The 23144-nt window shown below is 45.3% G+C and overlaps 2 protein-coding genes across 2 annotated transcripts; one reads left to right on the forward strand and one right to left on the reverse strand.

Moving 5' to 3' along the window:
• Positions 1–791: 791 nt before the first annotated feature.
• On the reverse strand, positions 792–7276 carry tmem41b (transmembrane protein 41B). The gene is made up of 7 exons (XM_083691506.1): positions 7125–7276; positions 5970–6087; positions 5560–5688; positions 4428–4521; positions 4201–4305; positions 3862–4000; positions 792–3565 (listed from the first exon to the last, which is right to left on the reverse strand). Exons 1-7 carry the CDS (start codon positions 7219–7221, stop codon positions 3396–3398), a joined length of 852 nt encoding a protein of 283 aa, XP_083547632.1. The 5' UTR covers positions 7222–7276; the 3' UTR covers positions 792–3395.
• A 535-nt stretch (positions 7277–7811) lies between these two features.
• ipo7 (importin 7) lies at positions 7812–22949 on the forward strand. Its single transcript, XM_083691133.1, has 25 exons — positions 7812–7984; positions 10508–10589; positions 12746–12899; positions 13114–13272; positions 13359–13515; positions 13873–13962; positions 14738–14832; positions 15236–15320; positions 15487–15621; positions 15750–15849; positions 16183–16259; positions 16967–17083; positions 17232–17321; positions 17518–17683; positions 18196–18356; positions 18568–18696; positions 19357–19423; positions 19543–19668; positions 19867–19964; positions 20084–20179; positions 20307–20527; positions 20727–20935; positions 21071–21277; positions 21559–21675; positions 21854–22949. Exons 1-25 carry the CDS (start codon positions 7901–7903, stop codon positions 21949–21951), a joined length of 3120 nt encoding a protein of 1039 aa, XP_083547259.1. The 5' UTR covers positions 7812–7900; the 3' UTR covers positions 21952–22949.
• Positions 22950–23144: the final 195 nt, after the last annotated feature.

The following is a 23144-nucleotide window of genomic DNA, read 5'->3' on the forward strand; positions in this document are numbered from 1 at the left end:
CTTCAGTGCTGCACCGGCCGGCTTGATCTTTGTACATATTCCGCACAAAAATCAAATCGACAAGAGAGATCAATAAAACTCCAACCAGCAGTCAACCGCAGGCAAAGTTACAAAACAGGTCAAGTCATACAAGCAGGTCAAGTCAAAACCATATCTAGCCTACAATATCACAGAGAAATAGAATGGTCAACTTTCCATCAACATAATTATGTTCAATTTATCAAATTCACGTAGGCAAAAACTAAATATACAGTAGCCTAATCCTCACTCTTAGAACAAATGGTATTATCTAGAACCAAAAACAACCAGTCTTCGGCTGACCCTGTGGGAGAACCCAAACATTGGATAGGTGTAAGCACAATGTGTCTACTCTTTGCTACCAGATAGGATGGAATAAAAATGTTCATTTACATAGAGTGTATGGGATGTGGACCATCCATTTACCTTGTTAATTACTGGTTGTAGTGTATATAACATTCAGAATCATTTAGGAATCTTCTGTCATTCTGAAACCAACAGAAACACATCTGATTTCCTGTGAAATTGTAATTCCCCTTCAAACGACTACAATAAACATCTTAGCCTACTGCCCAAATAGTACTTTACACATATATGAAATGCATATTCATATTCAAGCAATTGTTTGGCTTCGCTTAATCAGAAAGGATGTATGTAGTGAAATGTGAAGTGTACAAACTATTCATCTCCTGTGTAGTTCGACACTCAATAATTGTTTCATTTGGCAATAGAATTAAATGATTCAACGAGAGGACAGTGAGACTAAATTAGCATATGTTTTTTTAATTATTGATTTCATAATAAATATTTCAATAATAAAACACATTTCATTAGGTTGGACAAAGAGGTACAATAATGAATAGTATTTACAAATACAGGTCATACCGCTATACATTATCATTTTGCACAACTTAATACTGTGAATTTTCCAAACTTAATCAATGGACACACCAGGAATAATCTAAGCCAGCAAATAAAATATCATTATCTTCTTCAAATGAAATTGACAACTGATGGAATATTGTAGTAAGAAACATGTGATAATGCAGAACAACCATTGAACCATTAAAAATCTGGTTATTGCAAACACAAGGTCAAACAAGATGTTTCCTCCCCCTATGACCATGTCTTACATGGAGTGTTGACTTAGTGGGTGCACAAACAATAATGTTACAATGTTGACAACATAAGAAGGGTTTAGCAACCAAATGATCCTTTTCTCTAAAACCAAAGAGTCAGGAGGAATAATGTGTCAAACTAAATCAAATTTATTTTATAAAACCACACATTGTCTGGTCTGGTCTGAATGAACACACTGAATGTGTCTTTCCAGATCTCCAAACACTATGACAAAAGTAATAAGTTATTATGAAATAAGTTGCCTCTAGTACGTTGGTCTGGTTTTCATCTTTTCCTGCTCATATGCTGATGTTAACAATGACAAGCAATAAGACAACTTCCCTGTGCCAGCCCATCCCCTCTCTACCCACACCATGACTGAACCGCTGGCCTCTCTGTGCTCGACCCCTCAGAAAACTGGCACAGTGCAATCAGAAGATGAAGCAATGATATAACCTCTACGAACCACATATCACCAAGTATCATCAAATAAATGCACCACAACAAAAGTGGAAGCCCAACAAAATAAAACACACTCTTATACAATCAAATACAGATAAGAGTCATGCATTTGATTATGGGTTATGGGATACTATATCTATTGGCCATTGGAAAAGGTATAAAGCACAAATACATTCCAATGCTTAATTTTTAGAATGCTTGTTAGTTTTATACAAGTTTATTCTTTTTGACAAAAGTTTTAGGATTTAATTTACCACAATGATAGTGTTTCTATACTGCATTAAGATTTAAATTGATCAGAGTTGACCAACCAACTAAGACTGGTGACCAAAATTTATTTTGAACAGTGTTTTAAAATAAAAATAAAATGTTAATCAATTATGTGACCTTACAGTAGATGTGAAAGACTAGACAGTGCTGATCAGCTTTTAAAAAACACCAACAGTAGGACTGTCCAAGTGTACATTCACCGCATCCACCTTTCTGGCTCCCTCCAGAAGGTTTGGCAGCAGCAGCAAGATAACGTTTGTAATGACATACAACATCCAGTAAACTCTCATCTCATCACATAAGGCAAAATGAATCACTCAAATCAAACCGAAGCATCCAAATCTATAGTATAAATCAGGCATTACAGCAACAGATAATACATACTGGTTAGATTCTTAACATGTAAGTCCCAAACCGTACATGAAATCTATGTACATGTAGTAACAGTGTGAAAGTACTAAGAGCTGGGGAAAGCTTGTGCAACTCAATTTCAGTTGGCAGCTTTACCAAGGGCAATCATGGGTCATCCATTGTATGGAGATCCCTCCTGCATTTCTCAACTGACAAATAGCATAGCATTCACACTGTTGACGAGAGAGAGAGAGAGAAAGAGAGCGCTCACAGTCAGTGAGGCGCAGGCACAGCACCAAAAGTAGAAGTATAAAAGCATATCATACAAAACACTAGTTTTCAATACTTTATATGCCACTCCTCACACTTAAAGGGAAAAACCAATTATTTGTGATGGCTTAGAATAGATAATCCAGGAGTTGGCATAACAGATTTTCTATAAAGGACTTAGTATTTCACTATGTTTTTCATATGCATATTTTTCATGTCAACTTTAATGGCACACATCTCAGTTGGGTTTCTTTACCATCAGTATACACAAGAGAACATAAAAAATCAGTTCCCTTATCTCTTTATAACCAGTGTATAAAACTGCCAGAGGAAAATTAAACAATTTCCCCCATGTTTTTATGAAAACAATAAAACTTTTGCGCTTCTAATATGATAAATATTGCTTTTATGTCACGCTTAAGTAAGGTTAGGAGATAAATTGACATAAAATAAATTCAAAACACATAAAAGATTAAATAAATACCAGGAGGAGAGTGGAGCTTAATCTTGTTAGAACCGCTGTGATTAAAAGAAAAACACTGTGACAAACATGCCTGATGCTTTCAGTACAGTTTCTCAAATCTTCTAGTTACAGATAAAGCCAGAATTCACAAATATGGGCCAAACATACATGACAGTGAACAGAGGCCACTTTGTCCTTTGCAGAGCACAAAGCTTTGACGTGGCCGCCACCACCACCACCACACACGTTCTGGACGCAGGATGAGTACTGGTCGTGCCGATGAGCGAGGTTTCCACATCCACCTGAGCAGGTGCGTGGGACTTGAGGCGGGCAGGACTGGGTATAGTATGTGAGTGACAGCGGCATGTACCATTCCTGAGCCAAGGGAAGGGGCGAGAGGGATCAGGCGGGTAGATGAGGTGCTGAGCTGCCTGGTCAGTGTCTACTCTAGTTTCCGCTGCAGTTTCTTCTGGAAGCAGACGGGCAGGATGGAGAGAACGGCAAGCACCCCCAGCACGGCCAGGGAGTTCCAGGACACCGCCTCACCGGCGGTGGTCAGCTTGTACAGCGTTGTACCGGCGTTGATTGCCACAAAGGACGGTGGGGCCACTCCTGCCAGAGAGACAGAAGAGAGGAAGTCAGTCATGTAACAGACATTTGGTCATTCAGCTTATGAAACACGGACTTTCCGAACACAATTTGCAATGTCATTCTACTAGCATGGTCACTGATTGTATTCAAAGACAGTGCTCAACAATACAGATAAGAGTTACAATGTGTTATGAGTGACAGAGATAAAGAACAAGAGGGGGGGGGGGACAGACAGAGAGAGAGAGAGATGGAGAGAGAGGAGGGGAGGAGGAAGAGAGCGAAAGAGAGAGAGATGTTTTGATCAATCTTAGCCTTACCAAAGAAAGTGCCGAGGAAGAAGACCCCCACAGGCACATTGATGACGGGCGAGGTGATGTTGATGAACCAGTTGGGGAGAAAGGGAGTGATCCTCAGAAATATGATGTAATTGATGAGATGATCTCTGTGCTTGTCAACCTGTCAGTGAAAAACAGAGAGCAGTGAACCTTTCAATTCACAGTAAGGCTTATGGAGACATTCAGGGGGAGAAGAACACAATGGCGGTTAATGAACAATATTCACAATCCTGCAGAGGGGACACTACACTCAGTAGACCTAAGACTATGCTGCCCTGTAGGTGTAGACAGATGCATTTTACCTTGATAACAAGGCCTTACCTGTTGGGACCATTTCTGGGCCCTCTCTGTCAGGTATCTGTACACCACAGGTCGCCCCACCAGGTAGGACAGCATGTAGCAGAAGGTAGCACCCAGGCCAGAGCACTGCACAACACAACACAACACAAGAGCACACAGCTATAGCAGAGTGGGGAACAGTTACTGCTTATGTTATAAACAACACACAAACGTTGCTTGTGCTGTGGACATATCCTGATATAACTCACCAGGCAGACCAGGAAAAGGGCCAGGGGGAAGGGATAGAGATAACCTGACAGGATGCTGAGGAAGATGGATCCAGGGATCGCAAATGTCTGGAGGCTGAGTCAGTAGCATCAAGGTAAACAGCTTGAAGGTTAAACAAACCACAGCATGCACACCCTCGCACACTTTTTAGGAGGACAGCTTGCAAGTAAGAATTTCATTTGACTGTAATACACTCCCCTGTAACCCAGTACATATGACATATCAGTACATATGAACTTCATACAGATTAAAGTACAAATCAACTAACTATCCGTTAATGCAAAGGCTGTCTTCAACATTGGTTAGCATAATCCAAAAACACAATATAAAAACGTCCATAATACAACACAACTACCGGTAGACTTTTTCATGGAAACACTTCCTGACACTGAATGTCAAATCACCCAAAACGTCAGCTGTAACTTCCTGTTGCTCACCACATGGTTAGCTTCCATATTGGCTAACTCTGAAGGGTTTGGTTAGCTGTTCCAGGCCTTGTGCTGTCAGCAAAAAACAGCCAGAGCGCACAGGGGCACATTGGGACACACACACACAATACGGACACACATACTCCAATGCAAATAGGACAGCCCTGGGTGGCAGGCAGGCTGGCTGGTGGCAGGCAGGCTCTGGGACACTTCGAATCATCACTTACATTTTAACATTTACTGTCATGGGATGAAGGGAAACACACTGCCCTCTTAGGAATACGCTGGCTGTTGTATGGATACATAGGAATTTACATCATTACTCTTCCAAGAGTCAAACTTTAACCCCATCCCCCACTTCTCCATTGATCATTCAGAAGTAGTCCATGCCTTTACTAAATCTTTGGAGATGACTTCTGCTTGGGTGGCTGCTTTGTTGTTCAGAGGAAAGGGAAAAGAGACAAAGCAGGAGAGGCAGGGAGATTAGGGATGATACAATCAGTTCATTCATCAGCAGGCCCTTTACATATGTCCTTTCCCCTGTCTGAGTCTGTCGCTCTCCTCTACTGTCCGACAACAGTATAGGGTTATTCAGAGTCAGACATGCATGCATAGCGGTACATAAATTAAGCTCACTCCTCCCCCAAAATAAGCCTCAATCGTGCATTAATTACTCAAAGGATACAAGACATAGGTAGAAAAGTAGGCTATCAACACTTGTGTGTAGTAGGTGTCCTTGTATTTGGACAGCACAGTGCCCAAGGCTTTGGCATCGTCCATGTCTTTGGGGATTTTAATCGTGTTCATCTCATCACTGAAGAAAAAAAAAAAAACATATATTTTTTTTTACTTGATCTGATATATGAAGGTCATATAGAGATACAGATAAGGATATGTATCAATGATATTTTGTATGTCAGGGGGCTATAAGCATTACGATATAGGAATGAAAAGATTATAATCAGTCTATATTTGACCAACATACTTGGAAGGTGAAACACCTTTCAATAGGTCACTGTTGTATATATTTAGATAACTGTGTTCTGCGTGGGTTTGTCTGAGGTGACACATTGATAGACAAGGAGGAACACTTACTCGCTTAGCTCTGGGAAATTCCTGTACACAAGGTACATGAAGGAGGCAGCGCAGGTGAAGATGGACAACAGAATGAGGAGAGACATGCGTGCTGAGCCCCCTCCAGGGTACTGCGTCTCTGTGAAGAGGGGAGACAAAATGCACAGAACATTTCAACTTTTACCTACTAAAAGTATTTAAAATATATCAAAATAAACCTATAGGCTATACTTAAATTACAGTACCAGCCAAGAGTGTGCAAAGCTGTCATCAAAGCAAAAGGTGGCTACTTCGAAGAATCTAAAATATAAAACATATTCTGGTTTGTTTAACACTTTTTTGTTTACTACATAATTCCATATGTGTTCCTTCATAGTTTTGATGTCTTCAATATTAATCTACAATGTAGAAAATAATAAAAAATAAAATAAAGAAAAACCATTGAATGAGAAGGTGTCCAAACGTTTGACTGGTACTGTATATACAGTGACAGCGGGAAGACGACGTATGCCTCATGTAATGCCTTGCTAAAGTTTCATCACTTGTTGTCTAGTTCCAGGGAGGTTTTTCCCAGGAGAGATCATGTAACTGAGACATGCTATTCATTCAAACAAACATATGTGAGACTTCTCTGGTAATGGTATTCCCCTCTTCTAAACACCCATTATCATTTTTAACTTATGTTTACACCTGTCACGATCGTAGCCCCAAATGTGACTTAATAATAACGTGTCTGGTAGTCATAGCTTACAAAAGTTGTACAATCAGGATTGTGGGGTTGACATTGCATTGTACCAGTAAATCATCAATTAGCGACACAGAATACCTTTATCATTTGCCTGGGTTCACCCCCGGCCCTGTTATTGATTAACGTTAGATTAGTACGTCCCAGTCTGACCGTAGTTGGAGCTACAGCTAGCAAGCTACTGGATAACCTTATATGAACTCATGTCATAGGGGCTAACTACGTTAGAAGCTTACGCTAGGTTTCTAGGAAGCCGATGTCAGAAATACTTGACTGCCAACCAATAGACTACCCTGTCGGCACTTTATCTGGACACCATTGCTTATTCGCCGGATCGCTAGATGTGGATGAAACCAACAAGCGGCGAGCAGAGTTGCTAACGTTAGCTAGCGGCTAGGAAGCCTGACGACTTGCTACTTTTTTTTAGCTACCTTTTAGAGCTTGTGCCTCATCCAGCTTTGCCTTCGGTTCTTCGTGTACTGATGAGACACTGTCGACCTCTCGCCTTTCTCTTCGTTTCTTGGCCATGTCAACTAAGCTTTTTGAGCGAATCAACCTCGACTGTCAAAAGTCTGAAAACGGCTCCGCCACAGTTCTATGCCAACCGGCGACAGACGACGACTCGTCTGGTTGACACATTCCAAAATGACCTTTTACCTTTTGTTGCATTTTTTCCCCCGCAACAGCGCCCCCAGGTGGAATTTAATGTACATTAATAAATTGTATCAACGACGATGATGCAATGCTTTAATTGGGCTCTTTCTTTATTTGTCTGTCAATCCAGCATGCATAATACCTTTGCTTGTGGACTTCATTGAGGCCAAGAGATCTAGAATTGCCACATGTAAACCGTGCACACATGAATAATCCCACTCTTTATACACTGGATACCATCAAAGGGCCACCAAAAATGTATCTGTAGTGTTCCATGAAAGAAGTTTACTTACTTTTTAGAAACATGATTTGACATGATCCTATGACTACTATAAAGAATAGTAGAGAGAGAGATGAAGACTACAAATCCTAGAGTGCAATAGGTACAAGCGGATGTTGGCGTTGGAGAAATTTGGCGCTGATCTATCCGGGGTACTACATTCACTTCTTCCTTTCGCGCCGGTGACTGAAGAGCCGTGCGTCCATGTGCGCAGAGACTGGGAATTCATAGACCACAGAAATACAGAATCCGAGCCACAACAGAGCTTTAGCTATGGATCCTAACGTGTTGATCGAAGCCCTTCGGGGGACCATGGACCCAAACTTGCGTGAGGCTGCGGAGAGACAGCTGAACGAGGTAAAGACCTGTGATGGTGGTGGTGGCGGATCGGGCCTCTGGCTGCTCTGTCACACATCCAGATGGAATGGAGTCCTTCTTGAGACCGGAGTCAGTCCAGAACTTTGACAGATCAAATATCAAATGTTCTCTATTCCAAACATGTTAATAGAAACTTCTTAAAGTTTGATGTGTTGTATGTTGTCATTCTTACGTCAAAACTCGCAATGTAATTGTTACATTCGATGACAGCTAGAAGCCGTAAAGCCAGGCGTTGTTGGTTCTTTAAAAACGTGCGGGAAGATGGCTTGCTCTAGCTAACTAGTTAGCTTAGCAACCAGACGAGCTAACGTTACGCAGTAAAGCCTTGTTGGAAGATAGTAGCTAGGTAGTTTCCTTTTTGCTACCAGCGTGCTCCCGTCATGACCGCACTGATGTGTTTTAATAATGAAAGCATATGTTATCGCGATGCCATATTATGTTATGTTAAACTAACTGAAAACAAAAGTTGGAAAATGTGACAGCTGCCTGGTTAGCTAACACATTAGCTGCGCCTCACGTGTCAGACGGGTTACTGCTGACATTGCTCGCTAGCTAGCTAGTTGCTATAGCTAGCCAGCTAGCTAACTCGCCTTTGCGGAGTTAGATCAATGTCTAACAAACTGACAGTTGGCTTAGCGTCACTAATTAATATGTATGTGAATAATATCTGGCATTTTGAAAGTTACTTTTATTTAGCCAATCACACTACTATACCGTAGCCAGCTAGCTAACTGTTAGCTCATCTCATTACTAGTCAGCAGGTAGCCAGCGATAGCTAGCTAGGTGCATTTTGTTTTCCATGGCCTGCAAGCCATAACGTGAGCTATAGATAATATTGATACGTATCAGCTATGCGCAATGCCAGTTGGCCGTCTATACCCATTATGGCTAGCTAGCTGAAATAATAAAGATTCGGGATGTCTCAAGCAACCGGCAATAACAAGAATCTAACATCAATCTCAAAATGTCATTTTATTTATTTATTTATTTTTAACAGGAGGTTAATTGTATAAATAGTAGCATTCGCACGGTATAAACTCATTATTGCATGGTCACATTAGCTTAGCCAGCTGGCGACGTGGATGAGGAGAAGAGTCTCCTGTCCAGTCCACTGTTGACTTTCCACTGAGAGAGAGCAGTACGATCGTGTATCACTGAATTAATTGGATTGTGAAGGATTTGCATGTCAAAACATTGACAATTTGAGCAATTTAAAATCTGTCTGATGTATAGACATACGTCTAGGTTTTGTCTACATGGTCGTAGAAGTTATACCATTGTTTTTGTGAAGTATAGGGAACATGGCATAACTGCATAACACTCATTTCACTAAGCAGCCCTTTTCATTGATGGGAGGGCTTGTCTCATCATATCTGTGAGGTTCCTTTGACTAGAGACAGATGTGTACTTTTGAGTACACAACCGGGTTCAGAAGATTATTAACTACTCCACTTAACTGAGATTGAGGTTTTGTTCGCTACAACATAATTCAAAGCCAAGTACAGAGTTGAAATTCACAGAGCAAGTATGTGCAGTTGGATTGTTAGATCTGAGTCATGTTGTGTGGTATCCAGGGAGAGGTCGCAGAGTGCATTGGTAACTGCAGGGAGAGATGGGAGGGGAGGAGACTCTTTTTCTTTGCGTTATGTTTGACTCATCTGGAGCAGTTTAACATGATGCACTTTATATGGCAAGTGATATAGGGAAAGAGAGAGTATTACCACAATTGTTCTCCCAATTTGATCTATGAATCAAAAATATACTCAAATAAAGATAGCCTTTCTGTGTACTATTTCTACTGTGTGTGTAGGCTGACTAGTGTCATATTGGTCATGAGTTCTTCTTATTCTCCTTAGTACCTAGAAAGAGGTGACACACACACTCCTGTGGTGGGGGTTGAAATGTGTAGACACTGCAGTGAGTGTCTAATGACGGAGCATGGAGGCTGTCCAGGCCCCAGATAGACCATGTGGAAGGCAGGGCTGAATTCCTATGCTGTGTGTGTTTGTTGGGAGAGAGGAGCTCATGTCAAAGCATTCTGCTCAAAGTTTCATTGAACTTCCACCATACATGGCATTCTTATCTGTTAAGTAGCTATACGTGTGTTTTAGATAACACATCTCCATGTAATAGTTAATGCTGGCGTCTTGAGCATGGAATCTTCTTGGCAAATGGTAAATAATAGGCATGTCATGATGTCACACAGACTACTTCCCAGTGCTTATTACAGCAGTTCTCCAAAAGCCTTTCTCAGATCATTCGAAATGACCCGTCCAGAAAAATAGAATGGTGTGATTTCAGTTACATCAACGATACATCAGACTGAAAAAGCCCACCGTGATCATATCCTTAAGGGAGAAAAGAAACATGATGTTTATCATGCTAAACACTCCAGGTACTGAAATGACTGTAATGCTAATAAATGTTTAGTTTTGCTGATGGTCACATGCACATTGTCATTTGTCAAGTGTTAATATATTATTTTGTGTTTTTAATTTCCAGGGTCACACCCAGGTGAATTTTGTGTCCACTCTGCTGCAAGTCACCATGTCTGACCAGCTGGATTTGCCTGTCAGACAAGCAGGTGAGTTCAGGTTCAGTGGTGGGGATGTTATTCTCTTACAGATGGATCTTCCTGAGGATCACAAAGGCGTAATTAGGTATGATGTAACAACGTTAACAACTCTCCAGTAATGATAGTTTTACTACATGGGTGTAAAGGCAACATGAATGTGTTTTTTTTAATTGAGAAGACATACTCTGCTCCATGACGTCTACATTTTGAACCTCCGTCGTCAGGAAAGCTAACGATATGCTATTTTTACACTGTCCTGACGACAATATATCTAGTCAGTGGTCCAGCTGCCCTTTTTAGAAAAGAGCATTCCTCAGTTGTCTCAGATGCTTCATGTGAGGGCCCGTTGAGGGACTGTCACACGTGACACTCCACTAGTTACAAGCAGTTATATGGTAGGCATATCTGCTCTTCATCAGTGATGGGTCATTTACTTTTTATGACATTTAAATGAGAACCTGCCCTGCCATTCCTCCCTGCTTCTTGCACCAGTGCTGGCATATTGTACTCGCCACATGCACCATGTTCTAATCTAACTGAACTACCAGGCTATTTTGCAACGTTCTCAGGCCTGCTACAGTGTTGCGTCAGTCCACAGGGCCGTAATGCTGTAATGGCTTTAGGAGGACTGTAGCAGCCTCCTTCCCTCCTTATGCAGCCACTGCTGATTTGCCCCCAGACGACCTGGACGTCTCTCGAAGCTCCTCAGGAACTGGAGTGTTCAGCAGAAAGATCCTCCCGTCTGTCCTGTGACTGGACAGCCCTGTTCTGACTGGACAGCCCTGTTCTGCTGGGCCAGCTACGCTACAAAGCCCCGCACCTGACTCCAATTCAGACAGATTGCATTAAGGCCTCTGCAGCACCACTACCTGCAGGGGTGGTGCTTGCCTAGGAGGGCGGGCTGGCACAGCTGGCATACCGAGAGGGTAACAGAGGCTTACCCTCTGGCTTGGCACCTCTCCCCACAGGGACTGAGGGGGCCTTCCCAGGCCGCTGTACTCTCTGGACCCCACGTGGCCCAGTAATGAGGCTCATTTGCTGTCAGCTGACACAGAGGGAGGAGCCATGGCATGCTGCAGCAGCCAGACACCAGCTAGCCAACAGGGAAACGACAGGGATACCTTATGGGCTTCCCACAAATGATCTGGGATCATGTCCTTCTGTCTTACCATTCTGCTCATCGACACATGGTCACCCTGATGATGACAATTCAACGTTTTATATTTGTTTTGTTTTTTCCGAAGCATGTCACTATAGAGTATGTTCTATTCGAAATGTTACCATATCCAGGCAATGTTGGTTACATCCTGTATTTGAGATGCGTTAGTTAAGCCCGAGGGATGTGGCGTGGCCAGGGCTGGGCAGAGGGGCACGGTACAGTGAGTTGGGGAGGGGAGTACATTAGATGGAATGGGGGGGGCGGCTGGGGTCTGTTCTGAGGGTCCTGCTGTGTCAGCAGTGGCAGGCAGGATTATGACCGGCCAGCCAGCGGCTCTGACACATCTGTGTCAGCAGTCTGACGTCTGCCCCCCTCCCTCCCTTCGAGGTTACAACCAGAAGAACCCAATGCAACACCGAAAACTGGGTGGATCACTTTAACACCACCCCTAACCCCTTCACTCACTCAAGGAATCGGGTCTCTTTCTGCTACTCTGCCATGAGTCTACCAGTAGGAAGATGGAAGCTGTAATACGCCATGAAAGTCCATAGGCCATGGACTTAAGAATGATAACATAATTGGAGAGACTGGTCTCCAAAAATGAAGCTTGTCTCCAGTTCTCTTTGCAGATTCTAGAGTATGGACTTTTCTAGATTTCTTGCGGGAGGGTAGAGGAGGGCTGGAGGAGGGACACTGACTCATTCTGCATCACAGTTCTCAATCTCTGAATGCTCTTGTGTTGCAATCACAGTCAACAGATGTTTGATCATGCAGTGTCACTGTTCACCCACTACAGTCCTGTTGAAAAGCCTTTGGTAGGATGACCTCATTGTCACAACAGATGTCGCCTTCATATCATGATGAAAAAAAGTGTTATTAGAATACAAGGGGGCTAGAGTGACATTTATTTGAATTTGTATTGAAATGCCAGTATGCGCAGTGCACCTCAGCTCTTGTTATTTTCTATCGGCTGATTTGACGAAGTTCTGCCCCTTTCCCCGGCCAGGTGTCATCTACCTGAAGAACATGGTGACCCAGCACTGGAGTGAGGGCGACGGGACGAGCACGGAGACGCCCGTCAATAACATCCCTGAGGAGGACAGGCAGTTCATCCGAGACAACATCGTGGAGGCCATCATCCACTCCCCCGAGCGCATCAGGTAACCAACCGCCCGCAGCTAGCTGGCTGGCTGGCTTCTCACTGCACAGGCAGAGAGAGTGGAGGGGGGTGAATCAGGCGTCAGACAGCTTGCCAGATAATCTTCCAGCTTACTTCTCTTTCTTGTCTTACCATATTCTCTCTCGCCCTCTCACTCACTTCCTCCCTGTGTCTCTCATTTCCCCCTCCCTCCCTCTCTGTCTTTAACCCCTCAGGGTTCAGCTGACGACGTGCATCCACCACATGATCAAGCACGACTACCCCGGCAAGTGGACAGCCATCGTGGACAAGATCGGCTTCTACCTGCAGTCAGACAACAGCGCCGGCTGGCTGGGCATCCTGCTCTGTCTCTACCAGCTGGTCAAGAACTACGAGTAAGAACTCGTTTTGATACAGCAGCACACAGAATTAGACGTGTTAGCTGTGATTTTGGCTTGACTCATATGTGTGTGTCTCACAGGTACAAGAAGCCAGACGAGCGCAGTCCTCTGGTGGCCGCCATGCAGATCTTCATGCCCATGCTAAAGGACCGTTTCATCCAGCTGCTCCCGGACCCGTCCAGTGACTCGGTGCTGGTCCAGAAACAGATCTTTAAAATCCTCTACGCCCTCTTCCAGGTATGGACAACAACCCTGGGAAAGAGAACAATATCCAACACTGGCAGGTCTCTGCTATACCGTCCAGTTCCTTATTCCTTCAATTATACTTAATGGAGATATAGTAATGGAAAATATGTTGATTCATTATGGTGATCCATGCTGACAGTGTAAAGTCTGGTTGGCAGCAGAGGGAGGGAGAGGACCATCTGTCCCTCAGAGGGGGGGGGGGGGGCGCGGGGCGCGTCCTGCTGGGTTTGATGTCACTACCATGCTCGGCAAACCCCCTCACGCCCAGGACTGCTGTCCAGGGGGGGGGTTCTGTGTTTAATAGAGAGAAAGGTTGTAATAAAAGCATCTCCTTTGTTCTCCCTGCAGTATAACCTCCCCCTGGAGCTGATCAACCGACAGAACCTGACAGAGTGGATGGAGATCCTGAAGACGGTGGTGGACAGAGACGTGCCTCCGGTAAGGACAGCTAGATAGGGTCTCTCTCTGCTCCATGGGTGGGGAGGTAGCCTCTTTCCATAGCCTGTCTGGGTTAATGAGTGTGGCATGATTGAATCGGGGACGGGACGGGACTCACTCACACTGACTGAGTACTTATTAGGAACACCTCTGTACACCTTCTCATGGTGGAGGTGGTGTAATGGTGTGGGGAAACTTTTCTTGGCACACTTTGGGCCCCTTAATGCCAATCAATCATTGCTTGAATGCCATAGCCTATTTGAGTATTGTTGCTGACCATGTGCATCCCTTCATGGCCACAATTTACCCATCTTCTAATGGCAACTTCCAGCATGATAATGCACCATGTCACAAAGCAAAAGTCATCTCAAACTGGTTTCATGAACATGACAATGAGTTCAAGTGTTCTTCAGTGGCTTTCCCTGTCACCGGATCTGAATCCAATAGATCACCTTTGGGATGTGTTAGAACGGAAGATTCACAGCTTGAAAGTGCACCTGAAAAATCTGCAGGAATTGTGAGATGCAATCATGTCATCATGGACCAGAATCTCAAGGAATGTTTCCAACATCTTGTGGAATCAATGCCACTAATAATTAAGGCTGTTTTGAGAGCAAAGGGATGCCCTACCCAGTATTAGTATAGTGTTCCTAATAAAGTGCTCAGTGAGTGTACATCTCTTGGATATTGCAAATCAAACAGATGACCTGTCCAGCTTTACTGCTGCTTGTCCTGACCAAGCTGACTGACTCGTCCTCCTCTCTGTGTCCTACAGGAGACCATGCAGGTGGATGAGGACGAGAGGCCTGAACTGCCCTGGTGGAAGTGTAAGAAGTGGGCCCTCCACATCCTGGCCCGCCTGTTCGAGAGGTACGCCTCCTCCTCAACCCCTCTTATCTGCTTCTTTACTCTTCTGTCAGGACTCAATTCAACTAATTGAGTGACTTGTTCATGACATTTTTGCATTTGAGCAAATTTGTGTCATAGCAAAGGGGCTGAATACTTATTGACTCAAGACATTTCAGCCTTTCATTTTTAATTAATTTGTAAACATTTCTAAAACATAATTTTTGACACAGGGTATTTTGTGTAAAAATAATAAAATAATAAAATCGAGTCTAACCCGAGCCCCAGCTCAGCACATCTCCACAGATTCTAGAGAGCTCTTGAGTTGCAAATCCCCCCCAAAAATCTGTAACTGTCCAATTTCAGTGTGCTTTAAAGCCTGTTTTGACCTGTGCCAGTACTAAACAACATGACCCTCCTCCTCCAGGTATGGCAGTCCAGGGAACACTACCAAAGAGTACACAGAGTTCGCTGAACTCTTCCTCAAGGGCTATGCGGTGGCAGCTCAGCAGGTAAGCACCAAACGGTGTCTTCTCTTTGAACTGGAAGGTGTGTGTGTGGTTACTCAATGTTTTACAAAAGGACAGCCAGGAAAGCTGGCTGCTGTGCTTGTGAGTCACCTCTTTACCAAAGGGAACTGATCCCCCCACCCCATCTGTGTGTGTGTGTGTGTACTAGGTGCTGCTGAAAGTCTTGTATCAGTACAAGGAGAAGCAGTACGTGGCCCCCCGAGTCCTCCAGCAGACACTCAACTACATCAACCAGGGGATTGCACACGCTGTCACCTGGAAGAACCTCAAGCCACACATCCAGGTACAGACGGTTACTTTGAGGATTTATTCTTTGGAGATTTCATGGTTACGTTTGTGTCCACCTGTTTGATAGTAGTTTTGATACAGCAGAGAGCCCTCCTCCTGAGTGTTGGGACGTGTCGTTTTCAGGGCATCATTCAGGATGTGGTGTTCCCTCTCATGTGCTACACGGACAGTGATGAGGAGCTGTGGCAGGAGGACCCGTACGAGTACATCCGCATGAAGTTTGGTAAATGTTACCATGCGATTAAATTATATTAAGTTCTATTGGCCTACCCTTCGATGAGGACACATCCACACAACACGCGTGCACACACAGAAACCACAACTGCATCTCACACTGTAGATGAAGACTTTCTCCCTTGTGCAATTTTCTGGAAGGCACATAAAGATACTGTGGTGCTAGTCATCCAGAAGGAATGTGTCCTTTGGAAGCCGAGGCTGCATGGATGTGATGATAAATTAACTGCATGTGAGGCGCCAGCAACGAGCTTGTGTGTTGCACAGAAACCAAGGGAACGTGCCATCTGATCACTTTCTTTTCTCTCTCTCTCTCTCTCAGATGTGTTTGAGGACTTTATCTCCCCCACCACGGCTGCCCAGACCCTGCTCTTCACCTCCTGTAACAAAAGGAAAGAAGTGAGTGTTGGAAGGAGAGGGAGGGAGGGAGGGAGGGAGGGGGAGGCCTACTGGTCCTGGCACAGTCACGGCTAGTGATGTGATGTTTTGTGGCCCGGTGCCTGTGTTGTTTCTGCCGCCCGCCCTTGTTTCTGGCCCGGCCCTGCAGTGGCTCTCATTAGCGCCCCGTTGCTCCCCAGCCACAGAGCTAAGGACGGGTTCAGGCCAGGAGAGGGCTGGACAAGGAGGCCAGGAGAGGGCTGGATGTTCAACAAAGTTGAACATCAAAGCTGCAAATCATTATTTGTGTTCCTGGAAAACGTTAGCCAGATGTGCTTTGTGTAACTACTTTTCTGTACAAAATCCAGGAAGTCCAAATTGATAGCGTAGTGATGTTAGCATTTGATGTTTTTGGCTGCGGGTGAACGGTGTACGTGGTGGCGGTCCATGTTTAGCGCCGCCTCCTGGCTGTGTCTTACAGTCAGCGTGGTGGAGCTCACTCCACACCCACGGCCATAGAGCCACCTGCAGAGATATAGTACTGGCCCTGTGACGTCCCTGTGACACCTCACCACTGGCCAGCCTCCATGCTCTCCCATAAATGCATGATATTGTATTTTGTACATGATAAAAACACAAATGCTTGATGAAACGGTGGAAGAGTTTGTGAGGATGTACAAATCGGCAGCACAGTTGACTGAATGGGACTGTCCTTCTGTTCTTTGTAGGTTCTACAGAAGACCATGGGCTTCTGCTACCAGATCCTCACCGAGGCCGCCTCCGACCCCCGGAAGAAGGACGGAGCGCTCCACATGATTGGCTCTCTGGCTGAAATCTTGCTCAAGGTGAAATATCTCGACCAAAGCTCTGTGATGTATCCATTTATCCTAGTTTGTGTAAAATGTGTACCGTCTTTTTAGGCGGCTAACACCGAGCGCGCAAAAATGTTTCTGGAAGTGAGCTTTATTTGTTTTTGTTTTTCCGCTCCAACAGAAGAAGGTCTATAAAGACCAGATGGAGTTCATGCTCCAGAACCACGTGTTCCCTCTGTTCCGCAGTGAGCTGGGTTACATGAGAGCCAGGGTAAGAGTCATGCCACGTGTGTTGAATATTAAAGGTAATGATTTGTTAACACAACATCTTTTGTCTAGGTATTGCTCTACTCCCCTTTTTTAATGATCTTGAGCCGTCCAGATAGTTCTTGGAACTCTAGAACAACCTGGTTTTGTTCTGGCCAACATGGCATGACTTTAACAACCTCTTGCTTTGACCCCCGTAGGCTTGTTGGGTGCTGCACTACTTCTGCGAGGTGAAATTCAAGAGCGACCAGAACCTGCAGACGGCCCTGGAGCTGACCCGTCTGTGTCTGATCAATGACAACCAGATGCCCGTCAAAGTGGAGGCGGCCATCGCCCTGCAGGTCCTCATCAGCAACCAGGAGAAAGGTAGCCACTCATTCATCTCTCTCTCTCTCGTGTTCATTTAACTCATTCAGTGCCGAGGGTGAATAGTCGCCCAAATCGCCAACGTTCTGGGGCGCCGAGGGTGACTTTATTCACCAAAAATGCACCAATGATGATGCTTCATTTTATAGCCAATCAAAGTATCGTGGTAAATATCACATAAAACACTTGGCACTCTCGGTGGCGAGTGTTTCGGAATTCTTTGGCAGTCAGTGAGTTAACTAACAAACAAGACAGATTTCCAAAATACAATGATTAATGAATAATTCTCACAAAAACCCTATAAAATAGAGATGAGGTAATAATTGAGTGTCTTGAGAGACTTGATGAAAGAGGACGACTCGCTGATGGGTATTCCCTCACATCTAAAACTGTCAAGCTGATATCACTGACACCGCTCATCGCTCATCGTCCCTCTCTCTCCTCCTCCCCCCCACTCCTCTGTGTCTCCCCCTCTCTTTCCTCTGTCGTCGTCATCGTCGTCATCCCTCCAGCCAAAGAGTACATCACTCCCTTCATCCGGCCCGTGATGCAGGCGCTCCTGCATATTGTCCGGGAAACGGAGAACGATGACCTCACCAACGTCATCCAGAAGATGATCTGCGAGTACAGTGAAGAGGTCACCCCCATCGCTGTGGAGATGACACAGCACTTGGTGAGTGAGTGAGCGAGCGTGCGTGAGCGTGCGTGAGCGTGTGTGTGTGTTCTCTCAATGCCTGGAGGAGGAAGTTTAGTTTCTTTGATCCATTACCGCGAAGCCCTGACAACCGATCGGCCTCTCTCTCTCTGAGGGCTGTGTGTGACACATTGAAGAGGACTTGCCATGGGGGACACCTCTCACCCGTTTCTCCCCTCTCCTCCTCCAGGCGATGACCTTCAACCAGGTGATCCAGACGGGCCCTGACGAGGAGGGAGGTGACGACAAGGCGGTGACAGCCATGGGCATTCTCAACACCATCGACACCCTGCTGAGCGTGGTGGAGGACCACAAAGAGGTTAGCGTCAGCAACACCGCCCTGCCCAGCTCTGAGCCTCGTCCTCTGCAGCCTTCCTTGCTGTAGCATACTTGCCGACACACTGCCAGCCACCCACCAGCTCTTGGGAACGCACATACTCTGTTTCTCTCTCCCTCTCTTGCTCTCTCCCTCTCGCTTGTGCTCTTTTCTCTCTCTCTCTCTCACTCTCTCTCTCTCCCTCCCTCCCTCCCTCTCTCACAGGCTGAGGCAGACTCTAGAAATAGCACTGTGGCTCACTGCCCTGTGTGTTCGCTGAAGCACAGGATCGCTGATGCACATTTGGTTTAAGCATTGCTCGGCTGAAAGGGTAACCCTACGTTGCACAACACAGCAGTCATGAGTTTGCTGTTTGTGTAGATATTCCTCTCACTCTCTTTGACTGTGTGAGGGGAGAAGCTATTTCTGCTGGTTGTTTTGCTCGATAAGTGTGCCAAACCACAGTAGTCTGGATTTGATATGCTCAGTTAAAACCATGTGTTACTGTAATCAACTCCTGACACACACACACACACACACACTCTTCTTGGCAACAAACCGTGTGAAGGAAATCCACATGCACCATGAATCACCATTTTAGTGTCTGTTGTGAACTAGCAGTGTGTCCTCATGTTAACAGTGATGGATGTGGTTGTGTTCCAGATCACCCAGCAGCTGGAGGGCATCTGCCTGCAGGTGATCGGGACCGTCCTGCAGCAGCACGTCCTGGGTGAGCCGCCTCGCTCTTCCTGCCCTGCCACATTCCCCCACACCCTTAACTCTGGTGTCCTATATTTACCTCTTGTGACACTGTGTGTGTGTGTGTGTGTCTGTGTGTGTGTTCTCCAGAGTTCTATGAGGAGATCCTGTCCCTGGCCCACAGCCTCACCTGTCAGCAGGTGTCCCCACAGATGTGGCAGCTCCTCCCATTAGTGTTTGAGGTCTTCCAGCAGGACGGCTTTGACTACTTCACAGGTAGAGAGGGCCTCTGCTGTGCTCACCATACCTGCACACTATCATCATACCTACACACTGTTCTAAACACAGCTGCCAGCCTTCCATTGTTCAGCAGGAAAGGGGGGAGGGGTTTTGTATAGCCATCATACTTTTGTTGCCATGGAAGCTTTGGGAACGCACACACACAGTATCTAAGGGTGAATGTGTCTTTTTCAGACATGATGCCGCTCCTTCACAACTACGTCACCGTCGACACAGACACCCTCCTGTCCGACACCAAATACCTGGAGATCATCTACAGCATGTGCAAGAAGGTAACCAACTCCCTCCCTCCCGCTGCGCTGCAGTCTGTGTCCACATCTCTTAAGGTCTTGGATCACGTTCAGGGTGTATTAGGCCAACCTTTTGGTTAATCACTTTGTTCTTCATGTAGATCCTGACAGGCGATCCGGGTGAGGACCCAGAGTGTCACGCCGCTAAGCTGTTGGAGGTGGTCATTCTACAGTGCAAAGGTCGCGGCATCGATCAGGTGAGCGCCCCGTGGCGAAACCGCATCTCGCTGGGGCAATTGTAATCAATCGTCTCGGTCCGATTTAGCGCTTATGTGAGACGTTGAGCTCTCTAACGGACGCGTCTCTGATTGGCTGGCCCTGCAGGTGGTGCCCTTGTTTGTGGCGGCCGCTCTGGAGCGGCTGACGCGGGAGGTGAAGACCAGCGAGCTGAGGACCATGTGTTTGCAGGTGGCCATCGCCGGCCTGTACTACAGCCCTCCTCTGCTCCTCAACACCCTGGAGAACCTGCGGTTCCCCAACAACACGGAGCCCATCACCAACCACTTCATCTCCCAGTGGCTCAAAGACGTCGACTGCTTCCTGGGGTGAGAACTCTCGATGCTCTCGAGTACACTTCGAACGTAGACTTCTATGAATTGATTCTGATTTGTGTGAATTGACCACTCTGGAGCCACCCCATAGTGTCTGTCACTCTATCGAGTGGAGACTATGCATTTACAGTGGGTTTTATTTCCACGTCTCTGTTTCAGTGGTTAATCGAAGTGTGTGTGTGTTTTTTGACAGGCTCCACGATAGGAAGATGTGTGTTCTGGGCCTGTGTGCTCTCATGGACCTGGAGCAGAGGCCTCAGGCTGTCAACCAGGTGGCCGGCCAACTGCTCCCAGCAGCCATCCTGCTGTTCAACGGCCTCAAGAGGGCCTACGCCTGTCGAGCCGAGCACGAGAATGACGAGGACGACGACGATGAAGACGGAGAGGATGAGGAGGAGAACGGTGAGTGGGGAGGGGAATCGATTAGTTTAATTCCACACATCACGTTAATATATCACTGTGGCATAGTTCAGCGTTAGAGGACTTGATTAGTTGGTGAGTTTCTTTGATCAAAGTGACTTTTGTTCCTTTCCTCAGCCGAGCTGGGCAGTGACGAGGATGACATTGACGAGGAAGGCCAGGAGTACCTGGAGATGCTGGCCAAGCACGCCGGCGAGGACGGGGACGACGAGGACTGGGAGGAGGACGACGCAGAGGAGACAGCACTCGAGGGATACACTACAGCTGTGGACGACGAAGACAACCTTGTGGATGAGTACCAGATCTTCAAAGCCATACTACAGAGTAAGGAGGCCTGAACACACCCTGCTTGTAATACGTCACGTTTAGGATGCAAGTTTGCAACCCAAACCGACCAAGGCAGCCCTGTTTGCTCTCCAATCCAATTATTTCTAAAAGCAATGTTGTTGGGAGTCTTGTTGTTTTCTATACTGGGCATTAACAGTACAACTTCTTAGGAGGTTAAGAAATCTGAGATGTTTAATATTTAATGCAACATCAGTGAAAACCGCCTGGAAAAAGGGGAACAGGACTTTACATACGTTCTTGTTTTCCTCCCAACTCAGATATTCAGACCCGTGACCCAGCATGGTACGGGGCCATCACACAAACCCTCGATGAGGAACAAGGAAAACAGCTTCATGACATTGGCACACTCGCAGACCAGAGACGGGCAGCACATGGTGAGTCAAGGCTGCCCCTCACATAATAGCAACAAGAATGGCACTCCTGGTCAATGAGGTTTTTGTTTGTTTGTTGAATCATTAGTATTTCATAGGAAAGAAGACACTATCCATTGTCACCAACCTATGACCTTTGAGTGTTTGCCGTGTTCTAATTTTTCTGTCCTTCCGATTCCAGAATCCAAAATGATCGAGAAGCATGGTGGATACAAGTTCACAGTGCCAGTGGTGCCAACTAATTTCAATTTTGGAGGCAACGCTCCAGGAATGAATTGAGTCAGCCCCCCCTCCTCCCTTTTATTACTCTGTGACTGATTGTAGTGAAGTGAAAAAAAGCTTGTGTTGTTCCCTTCAGTAGTGGTTCCAGAACTGGTTCTTCTCACTCACTCTTCAATCTGACTATCAAATTGGAAATAGCACCAGAAGACGTGGGAAGGCAACCAAATGCAACCAATGGCTGGGAAAACAAACCAAGAACTTGAGAACGAAGCAACAGAAACAAGATGCTCTGAACAACGTTGTCTGCCGTGCTCCAAACGTGGAGGGGATACCATGACAACTCTTTTTTTTTCCCACTTAAACAAAACGGGGGCTCAACAATTTGAAATTGATTATGGGACTAAATGTTTCATCATTTTCACTGTTTTGGCCAAAAGGCCGTGATAAGATTATACCTCTGGCAGTAGTGTTGTCTACGTTATTTTCTGCATAAACAAATTCTCATGTTTGTTATGTATATACAAGCCAAGGTTCTTGATTTTTAAGTAGCCTTGCAAATACAACCAGAGACATTTGTAAGGTGTCAACAAGTGTATTCATATGTAGCATATCGGATACTTCATAGCACTATGTGATGCCTGATCTCTGTAAATTAATGACTAGCACTTTCATATTGTTCAGGTCTCCTAGCCTTCTGTATCAGACTGCAAATTTTTTAAATCAATTAAGACTATTTAAAAAACACAAACAGCTGTAACTTTGTTACTTTGCAAGCGACTTCTCCTGTAATGGCTGATTGTCACATGTATTTGGTTACGGTGGCGAATAATGGGTGGCATCACTTTGCTGCTAAAATGGAAACATTCTAGATTCCTGAAAAGAGAGTGCTCTTGGTGTTCAGTTTGGATGCAGGACATGTTGTGAGAGCACTGAAAGGCAATTGGATACTTCATTGAAGCATGTACAATTGGACTTGATCGTGACGGTCTCAAGCATTTGGTTGGTGTATGGATGAACCATCTATATATACAACAACATATTAAAAAGTTAAGTTGGAATGCATGCACTTGAGTGTTTACTTGCACAACTGTACATCTACAGTTATGCACCGAGTATTTTGATCGGGGACACTGAAGTAATGGGTCTTCAAACTGAACAAACATTTGATGAAATGAATGTTTTTGTATTCTCGGGTGACATTCATTTGTAACCAATGGACCACATGGATAAGTCCTTTGTTAAATATCGTA

The sequence above is a fragment of the Argentina silus genome (assembly GCF_951799395.1).
Source record: "Argentina silus genome assembly, chromosome: 19".
In the NCBI taxonomy this organism is placed as follows: Eukaryota; Metazoa; Chordata; class Actinopteri; order Argentiniformes; family Argentinidae; genus Argentina; species Argentina silus.